The sequence below is a fragment of the Mustela nivalis genome (assembly GCF_964662115.1).
Source record: "Mustela nivalis genome assembly, chromosome: 8".
Classification (NCBI taxonomy): domain Eukaryota; kingdom Metazoa; phylum Chordata; class Mammalia; order Carnivora; family Mustelidae; genus Mustela; species Mustela nivalis.
The window spans coordinates 121,063,317-121,073,299 of record NC_139027.1 but is presented as its reverse complement, the minus strand read 5'-3'; the positions used below and the strand labels follow the sequence as shown (position 1 = coordinate 121,073,299).

Below are 9,983 nucleotides of genomic sequence, written 5' to 3'. Positions count from 1 at the left end.
AGTCTTCTTGACCTTGCCAGAACCTAATACCTGAGACCAAAAGGATTAGTAAGTCTCAGTCATGCTCTCATTCTCATCTCTGTTTCAGCTGCCTTTATGTATGTCTTGGGTTATAAGGATCCTCTAATAGTAGTTATTGATGAATCAGACCCCACAATTGTCTGGCTCTATTCCCAACAAGCCTATCTTCCCTATTCTTTCCATGTCTGTATGACACACAAGCAGAACCAAAGCCAGCCTAAATCCCTTGCCAATATTATGCTTGAGATTGCAAAGTGCTTCTTCTATGTTAGCTCTACTCAGACAGAAAGCATAATGTGCTTTAAATAGATTTTTATTTGTTTTTCTTTATATTAATTTTTTTCTCCCATAGAGGAATAACATTAAAACCTAACAATCAGAATCCTGTTATACACATACACAGGCATGCCACATGACTGGATTGAGGTGGTTATGTCCTTGAGTCTGTCAACATGTCACAACATGGTCATCCACAGTCTTCTCATTTCAGTCAGTCTCAACACAAAACACCTAAGAGGGATACACTCAGCTTGTTGGTTCCATGTGGAACTAGGTGGCAGGGCAAGAGGGAAGATACAAGGGGCTCCGGTGTGTCTGCATTCAGTCCCCTCACATTAAAGCCCCATGGATCTGAGAAGACATCCAAGAGCTCTAGTGGGGTCCCTGTTGCACCTAAGACATTATAGGTCAGAACAAATTGATCAGGGTTCCAGGTGGGGGTTAGGGAGCAGGCATACCCCAAAACAGCAGCAAACTGCATTCATACACACTTGATACCCTGTTGGGGCCAAACTGGCAAAAGCTGGAAAGTGACAGCCAGCTTGAAGGGAGCACACAGACATATTGGGGAATTACTGTAAGTCGCCCTTTGATGTCTTGGGTCTCACTCTAGAAACAGGGGTCCCTCTGACATACTCAGTTTTGGCAAAGTGCTGGTAGTATTAACATCAATTAATACAAACTACTCCACAGTCTCTGAAAACATCAGTCAAGACAGACTCTCTCACCCCCTCCTAAGGTTGCATAGGACTTTGTGAATTCAGGTTCCCTCATGTATTCAAGTTCTGTGGTTTAAAAAAAAAGAAAATCCTGAAGCATGCTCAAGGTGAAAGGCACATACACAGTCAATACAGTATGACGAGGTCTGATGCTTCAGGAGTCAGACTAGCAGGAGACTGAGTAGATTGGTTCTTAGAAATCTATACACTCAAATGCTACAGAATCTATAGGAAAGTACAAAAACACATGAGCCTTACAACCAGCCAGGTGGTGAGACTGCAGGGTTCTAGAACTATAGTTGCCTCCAAAAATACAGGTAAGGGAGGGGCCTTTGAAATTTGAACCAAATGCCCTATAACTCACCCCCCCCCCCCAGAAGGATCATGGGGACTGCCCAGGACTGAGCCTATGCCCCAGCTGGCAGCAGAGGAGTAGGCAGGAAGAGTGGGAGGGAGGTTCAGCTCTCAGAAGTGCTGAAGACCCTAACTGGCTGTGAAGTGACCACAGGGTAGCTGGAAGAATAAAACCAACCAGGCTATAACTGCAGGAGAACCTTGGCCAGAGGAGCAAGGTTATCAACTACCGGCGCACTAGTGGACTGGTGCAGGGACTTTGATCTGCCTTTACTGTAGATTTGGTTTACTCTAGTGAATAGGAGACCCCAACCGGAACTTCCTCTGTCCCCATCCCAGCAACCATGGGGCTACCCTGCTCCTTTATCCATATACCCAACCTGAGGCTTGGGGCTATAGGATCAGGGAGGGCAACTACCTTAACCCTCATGGGATCGCAGTTTTCCCACCAAGCCTCAGCTTGGCGGTGAGGCCAAGAAACCTGGAATTGGAGTGAGGGGGAAGACCGATGTTAGTATGTAACAGGAAATCTTAAAAGTTTCAAGGGAGAAAAGAGCACACACTAGAAGAGGACAGTTAGAGGAAAAGGGAAGCAACTCGGGGTATCCCAAGAAGCTGTTGCTGGTGTCTGAGCCCAAAATTCACTCCTGCCACAAGAAGGGCAACACTGTCTGCCTGTGTCCCCTCTTGCCTCACCCAGGAATTCTCACCCAGGTTCCCTCCTCCAGCTACTTAACTGGAGGAGAGGGCAAGGGGAACCATAGGGCAACCATTTCTCCCCATCAGACTAGAAAGGAATAGCCCTGGGGGAGGAAATGAGAGGCTCCCCAGAGGCCCCGACCCTGGATAGGAACTATTTGGGGGTTGGGCCAGTGGGGCTCCTGGCTTCCTACCCAGGAGTGTTTTTATTAGTCATCCTAGGTAGAGTGTGAAATACAAGGCCAGAGGCAACATGAAGGCTGAGCTGTTAGTCTTGGGATGGCTTCACCCCACAGCTTGTCCTCCCCAGTATTGTTCTGCTTTCTTACTCTGGGGTGTGCACTTTACCTGCCTAGAAGCCCTCTGGCTTGCATCTCTCCTAAACTAGTTCTAGCACCTTGGGCATGTGAACAGATGGTCAGGATGGCAGGGCCTTGCCCAGCCTCTACCCCTGGGGTGACATGTTGAGGGTAGGGCAACAAGATATTAAGCCCTTCAGACTAAGGGGAGTGCAGAGGGGTGGATTTCTGGAAGAGATTTGGAAACTGGGATTCTAGGCAAGGGAAGTGGGGGCAGACTTCAGGCTCAAACCCAAGAGGAGGGCTTGGCCTCTCTGAGCAAGCACAGTGCCAGTTCCCATGGTGCAGTGCCCTGCTCCCTACAGCTTCTCAACCTGTATGTCCTGTCTACATTTCCAGTAGGCTGCCTCTTTCCCTCAGTTCCCTCCACCTTCTCCCTTTAACTCACATCTCACAGTCCTGTTCCACATACTTTACCTTTCCAGGCCTAAAAAACTCCAAGGGGAGAGGGAAGGAGGAGACTAAAGGCAGAACCCTTTGGTCTCAGCGTCCACTCCCCCATCCATTTGGGAGGGAATTACTGGGAATGAATAAGGGAACAGGAGTGAGCATAGTGCCAAACATGAGATAGGGTGAGGCTTGTAAAGTGGGGCTTGAAGGCGGGTTAAAGAGCTACATGTGGGAGAAGAGGCTAGCGGAAGGAAGAGTGGGCCAGAGGTACAGGACCAGGGGGCAAGGATGAAGGGGAATGTCAAGGCAGAGATGGGGGCAGGGACCAGAGAAGGAAGGAAAGATGGAGTGTCAAGGAGGAAGGACATGGAGGATTAAATGCCAGGTATGGGGGGTCGTAGGGTGAAGGAAAGGAGGGGGTTCAGAGTCGGATCAGAGGTGGGAAAATCGAGGTGGGGGGAGAGGGGCTAGCACCCCACCTCACTTGAGGAGGAGGGAGGTTGTAGTGTCCAACCCAGGTGGGCTGCGGGCGCTCCTCGAGCAACACACTGGCTGCGGCAGAGGGACCCGACAGGGGTCGGGAGTCGGCGAGGGGTCTGTGGCTCGGCCGGAGGACCCTCAGTAGTTGAACTGGCGCTGGCACGGCTGGTAGACGAAGCTGCCCTGGTGCTTGGGCCGGCGCGAACGGCTCTCGCGGGCGCGGTTCTGCCGCTGCACCACCTTGGCGCTCAGCGCGTGGCGCTCGGCCCGCTGCCGGGCCCGCTGCAGCCGCCGCGCCTGGCCTGCCTTCTCCAGCAGTGCAGCCCGCGCCGGCAGAGGGGCGGCGGCGGCGTGGTGCAGGGCCCGGGGCTCGCGGCGGGCGGGCGCCAACTCCCTGCGGGGACAGAGCAGGGCTCGGTCAGGGCCGGACACTCCGCCCACCCAGTTCCCGCACCCTTGCCCTGGCGCAATACTGTCTCTGCTCTTAGCAGGGCGCCCAGGCCCTTCCTGTGGGCTTATGGCCTCGCCCTTCTTCCGAGCCAACCTGAAGATGCCTCCTCAGTTCTAAACCCCGAGACAGGTAAACCGGACTCCAGGGAAGGCTCGGCCCCCACTTCCAATTCGGTTCTAACCTTGCTGGCCAGCCTCTGAAAGCCCCACCCCTTTGGCGCTCCGCCAGGCCCCTCGGCCAAATCAGCTCCAAGCCTCCGAGCTCTGTCTCTCCCAGGCCCCGCCCGGGCCACGAAGCCAGGCCTCGCCCCCTCTTAAGGCTCCGCCCCTTTACCCTCAGGCCCGCTCCGAGCCTTGTCCCCGCCCCCGGCCACTAAGACACGCCACTAAAGGCTCCGCCCCTTCCGAACGGGGCGGGCTCCTGGGCTTGCTCCCCAGTCTCTAGCCAGGTCTCCAGGCCACGTCCCCGGCCCGCTCACCCTTCGCTAAGGTCGCCGTCAGGCAGGGCAGCGTCGGGGTGCGGGGAAGGGGGCCCAGGCTCCAGCACTATGGTGCTGCCGGTGACGTAAACGGACATGCTGGGGTGCTCGATGAGGAGATCCTCCAGGGGGCTGCTCTGGAGGCGGGCGGGCCCGAGTCCGGGCCCCTCTGCAGTAAAACAGGCGGGAGGGGTAACAAACCAGCTCTCGTCCATCAAGGAGGGCGCGGGCGGGGGGCGGCCTGCGGGGGCAGCGGCGGCCCCGGGGCTAGGTGGAGCCGCGTAGCTGTCTACGGGGCGCGGGAGGGGGAGCCATGCGGAGGAGGGGGCGTAGCGGGGAGGGACACACACACACACCGGACACAATGGGGCGGGGAGAGAAAGGGCATCGTTAGTCAGACCCGCAGCCCCGCCCGCCGCGCCCACGGGGCACCCACGGGCCAGGAGTCTCGACTAGCTGCCCTAGGGCACGTGAGGTGTGGGCCCCAACGCTGCGCTGCCAAGGAGACCGCCCGGGCTTGTAATGGGATGGGGCCCTGTTCCCCTGCCTTCAGTGTCACTGTCTAGACCCCATTTGCCCAGTAGGCTGGAGGAACTCCCCAGTCCCTTAGCAGCTCCCCTCCCCTCCGCAGCTCGGCCGCCTGCCACAGGCCCAGGAATCAGAGTCCTGACCCAGGTCTCACCCGGCAGGTCAATGATGAGCCAGCCGTCCACTTCATCTTCCTCGGAGACGAAGGCTCGGGGACATTCGGGGTCCTCGGGGGGAGGGGGAGTACTGAAGAAGAGGCTGGTGAGGCGCTGGAACATGGCCTAGGATGAAAAGGCCTCAGGCGGGGGGCGTCCTCCGGCAGTATAGAAACCTGGGAGGTGCACAGAAGCAGTCAAGAACCCCCACTGACTTTAGTCGACTACCCCTGACTCCCAGCTCCGCTCGGGATCCCACCCAGTGCAAGGGATTTGTGGGGAAGCTCTGCGGTGTGTGCACGTTCTGGTAAGTCCGTCTGCTTTCAGCCTTTTTCTGTTTTTTGTGTGATCTTAGCAAGTTATTTAACTTCTCTGTGCTTTAGTTTTCTCATCTGTCAAGTGTCAATGATAAAATACCTTCCTCTGGGCCCTTACAGGAATTCCATGAGCTAATAATAGTATCCTCCTCTGGGCTCTAATAAGAATTAAATGAACCAAACACAAAGTGCTTCCAGTCATACTCAGGCACAGAGTAAGCATTCAGTAAACCAATCTACTAGTAGTTATTAAAATTATTGCCCCCTCTAGGGACATGGACGGAGTAATAGATAAGACCACATTCTATCAGGAAAGGTCTCCAGAGGTCTGGACATCCCAGCTGGACCTCCAAGTTCTCTAAGCAAGGAAGAAACTGTCCAGTACTGCAATTATTTATTATCATCGTCATACTATAGCTAACATTCATGTGCTAGGTATTGTACTAAGCACTTTACCTATATCACCACAGGTATTTCTCACAACAACTCTAGGAAGTAGGTCTAATTATTATCCCTTTTTTACAGGTAAAGAAACTGAGGCTCCAGGAGGTAAGGTAACTTGCACAAAATCTCACAGCTAATAAGACACAGAGGTTGGATTTAAACCCATGCAGTCAGATTCCAGAGGCAGCACCCATAACCACTATAATCCACTGCCTTTGCTGGATTAGACATTAGTTTAGATTAGGCATTTTTAATTTGGAGGCCAAAGTATTTTTCTGGGAAGAAGTTTTTCTTTTTTCTTTTTCTTAAGATTTTATTTATTTATTTGACAGAAGAGACACAGTGAGAGAGGGAACACAAGCAGGGGGAGTGGGAGAGGGAGAAGCAGGCTTCCTGCTGAACAGGGAGCCCCATGTGGGGCTTGATCCCAGGACCCTGAAACCACAATTTGGGCTGAAGGCAGACACTTAACTACTGAGCCACCCAGGTGCCCCTGGGAAGAAGTTTTTATCCTGATTTCCTAACATCACTCCTTGATCCCAAAGATTAAGAGCACCTACTTGAGCCTGTGTGGCCTGAAGAGTGTTAGCTGGCAGAAATCCCACAGGACGGCTACCATGTGATTCCACAGCTCTCACTGTGTCTGTCTGACAAGGTTCTAAGATCCTATTCCCTTGGGCCCTCCCCCCTCTCACCCTCTATACCTAAGCTCCTGCTCAAGGGCAGCATTCCTGGCTAGGAGGAAGATCAGGTTGCTGGCCCCAGAAAAACAGCAGGTCAGTGGGAGGTGATGATGAAGGGGGGGCCTATCAGACCTCAGGAGCCCTTAAGGATGAGCACTGAGGATTGGACCAGGACCCAGCTCCTCAAATCAGTCCTTGCCTGGATGAAAATGAGGAAGGAGACCCGTGCTCCAGGAATGGAGACACCAAGGAAGCAGCTAGAGATCTGTCCTCCTCCCCACTTCAGTCTACCTTAGCACTAGGCCTGGCTGGGAGTCCCCTGGATATGTCCCAAAACTTGAGCCTCCACATCTGTCCTCTGAAGATGGTCAACCATTTTGCCACTGAGACACTTGTCACCATCTTCTGGGGATCATTCCACACTTCCTGCAGAACTCCCTGGGGGCATGTCCACCCTTCCATTCCCTGGAGGCATCCTACACTTATTGCTAATCCTCCTGAGGTTTGGGGGTTTTTATTTTAAGATTTTTTAAATTTATTTGTGATAGAGCACAAGCAGCAGCAGGGAGAGGGAGAAGCAGGCTCCCCACTGAGCAAGGAGCCGGATATAGGACTTGATGCCAGGACCCTGGGATCATGACCCGAGCCAAAGGCAGATGCTTAACTGACTGAGCCACCCAGGTGTCCGCCACCCGAGGTATTCTTATGTTTGCTGCTACCTCTCCCATTCCTTGGGTATGTTTTCACACTTCCCACCAGAATCATCCAACCTCTATAAACAGAGTATTTTCCACATTTGCAGACCTACACTGGGCTCTAGAAGGAAGTGTTCCCTGGGTGCTGGCTTCTCTGGTGGGTGGGTGGAAGACCTACAGAGATTATAAAAGGTTGGGCACCCCCAACTAGTGTCTGCCCAGCACAAGCCACATATCCCCACCCATCTGTTAGCCACAGAGAATTAGTGACTCAGTTACCAGAAATCCAGAAAGTTCCACCCCTCCTGAAGGAAGGGAAGATTGGAGCCTTGATGAGGCACACCCTCCTTGCAAGGACCTACCACTTCAGTGAGAAGATGAAAGCGAAGTTGAGAGTTGTTGCAGGCCCATGATATTCACCTGGCCCATTTTACAACCTGAGAATCCAAGGAAATAAGTCTATCCAAAGACATAGAGGTAGGTGGTGGCCAGGCAGGTGGAGCCCCAGGGCATGAAACATTGAGTCCAGAGAATACAGTCAGGAAAGCCTCAGCAAACAAGCGCCAAAATGTAATGATGCAAGAAAGATTAGGAAGGTCAGAGAGGAGTCAGAACTTAACCAAGTCACTGCTAACCTCAGAACCCCTCTGTCCAGCTGTAAAAAGGCTTGGAGTTCCTGACACCAAGATTTACCAGGCATTTGCCAGAGCAGCCGCTGTGCAGCAGAACCTGCAGTGTCTCCTCTGATTACCCCCAGATCCAGGTAAAGGTTGCCCGGTAGGGGGAAGCTCCCTGCCTGAAGTCACACAGCAAGTAAGTGACAGAGCCAAGAATGACAGCAGCACCAGCCAACCAGTGCCCGCCCCCTCTCACGACCACAGTGCGGGGAGCCTCCCAGATTTTCTTTCCCATCTTTGCCAGCTTCCTGATTCTCACATTCCCAGCCCTGCTCCAGGGAGAACCATTCCCTTTAATAACTACAGCAGCTGTGCCCAGAATAGCACTTGAGCTCCAAGCCATCTATACCCCACCCCATCCTTTAGCAAAGCCAGCTCGGATGGGACTCTTGGCCCAGGCTCTGGGGCCCATCCACTTGGAAAGCCGGAAGCTCTCCTCCTACTTTTTTCTCCAGCCCCTCTCTGTCAGCAGAGAGAGAGGGGCAGCATAAGCCTCATCATCACCAGCACTAGGCCAGGTCAAGTCCTTCTGACATGCTGGGGGTTGGGAAGGTAAGAAAGGGCCAAACAGAGGGAACCTTCACCCTCCATCCCACCCCTAGTCAGCCCATGGAGACACCCTGATGCAGCCAATGACTCACCTTTCTGTGGTCAAAACAGCTGGGAGGCAGCGATTTTATTGGGCTCCGGGGCTCCAAGGTACAGAGGGAGGGTCAAGGCCACAAAAGGGGACCCTGTCTCCAGAGACCTCCTGGAAAAAGATCCAGGAATGAGGGGACCTAAAAGCCCTATCGAATTCGGATGGTACTGAGCCTAAGGTAGAGTCAATGCCCAATGTTGGAGGATGTGTAACTTGTTACTTGTACTGAGTTCCAACCAGGCATGTGCCGTGGCGGATGTATTTGTCATTCACTCAGTAGGCATGACTCTAATCGGCTTCAGGACCTGCGGTAATCAACTTCCCCTCTCTGGGCCTCAGTTTCTCCTGGGGGCTGGGAGTGACATCAGCTAAAGCTTGGCAGAGAACAGGGATGAGGGAGATGTTAGGGTTGTCCCCGGGGGGTGCAGAGCTTGGAGCTGGAGAGAGGGTATTCCGCCATCTGGTGCCGCCCAACGACCTAGAGCTGGATCTCTGGACTGCCCCCGAACTCTTGAAGACCGCCCCCCCTCCCCCACAGCCTAGACCCAGCAGCGCCACGCGAAGGCAAGGAGAAAGTCCGGGATCGGAGGCCTGCCCCCAACACCTGGGTTAGCTTAGGAAACTGCAGAGGCCCCTCCGGTCTTGCTGCCTTTCTGCGTCCCTCACCCGTGGGCCCAGCCCCGACCCAGCGCCTACTGGGTCAGGGGAGGACAAGCGACCCGAGCCGGGGGGCGGTGCGGCCTTGGTGACGTCTCAATGTCATATGCAAATAGGGAGACGTCACGGTCTACCGGCCTGCGGCAGCCAATCAAAAAACGGGAATGCAGCCCGGCGGCCGCGGGCGGAAACAAAGACCCGGGAGCTGGGACCGCGGGGCGTGTCTCCGGACGTAGGACCCCCTGGGCCGAAGCCCGTGGGGACTCACCTGGGGGAGGGGGCAGTGCGGCGGGCGGGGTGGCTCTGAGGTAGTTGTGCGGCGGAGCGTCCCGGCGTCGGTGCTGATCACAGGCCGGGCTGCATCGCGGGGGCTGGACGGGGAGGCGGCGGGGCTCCGACTCGGAAGCTCGCAGCTGCTGCGCTCGCCCGCGGGGCTTTGAGACTGTGCGGCCGCTGCTGGGCTCACGGCACAAATTGGAACGTTCAAACAGCTGATTGTGACATCACAAAGGGGCCCGCCCGCCTCGCGTCACCGGCCGGCGGTGCGGTGGCCAATCCCAGGCTGCGGATACCCCCTCCCTACCCCCTCCACGATTCGCTGGCTAGTGGCTCCTGCTCCGGAGCCCAACTCCGAGCCTCGGGGGGCCTCCCGGGGAGGCCACTGCTAGGAGCTTCGACTCCCTGCCGCAGGGCGACCCACGGACCTCTTACTGAGGAGAGCCCCCACCCCTTACGAGATCCCCATCTTTCTCATTCCCTCCGTACCCACTGCCCCCCCCCCCGTATCCTTTCACTGGCATCCTCTATCCTTGTCCCCCAGCCCTTTTGTCAACTCCACACCAACGTCCGTGCACCTCCATGCTCCCCACCAACCTCCTCCCTCCTCTTTCTCCCTCTTGTTTCTGTTTTTCCTCAGTCGGACAGGCTTGAGAGGTGGAGGACATCCCCTTCCCTGGT

The 9,983-nt window shown here is 54.9% G+C and overlaps 1 protein-coding gene and 1 long non-coding RNA gene across 5 annotated transcripts; one reads left to right on the top strand and one right to left on the bottom strand.

The window, feature by feature from the left end:
- Positions 1 to 318: 318 nt before the first annotated feature.
- On the bottom strand, positions 319 to 9,533 carry TP53INP2 (tumor protein p53 inducible nuclear protein 2). Of its 4 annotated transcripts, XM_082746182.1 has the most exons (5): positions 8,974 to 9,066; positions 8,371 to 8,480; positions 4,913 to 5,089; positions 4,231 to 4,399; positions 319 to 3,695 (listed from the first exon to the last, which is right to left on the bottom strand). In XM_082746182.1, the coding sequence occupies exons 3-5, from the start codon at positions 5,034 to 5,036 to the stop codon at positions 3,440 to 3,442; spliced, it is 549 nt and encodes a 182-aa protein (XP_082602308.1). In that variant the 5' UTR covers positions 5,037 to 5,089; positions 8,371 to 8,480; positions 8,974 to 9,066; the 3' UTR covers positions 319 to 3,439. The 4 variants fall into 4 exon arrangements, with proteins under 4 accessions (XP_082602308.1, XP_082602305.1, XP_082602307.1 ...); XM_082746179.1 differs by lacking the exons at positions 8,371 to 8,480; positions 8,974 to 9,066 and adding an exon at positions 9,295 to 9,533 and having other exon boundaries at positions 4,231 to 4,519; XM_082746181.1 differs by lacking the exons at positions 8,371 to 8,480; positions 8,974 to 9,066 and adding an exon at positions 9,295 to 9,533.
- On the top strand, positions 5,110 to 8,362 carry LOC309872260. The gene is made up of 3 exons (XR_014315755.1): positions 5,110 to 5,220; positions 5,756 to 5,779; positions 7,708 to 8,362. It is a non-coding gene; the product is annotated as an uncharacterized lncRNA (long non-coding RNA).
- Positions 9,534 to 9,983: the final 450 nt, after the last annotated feature.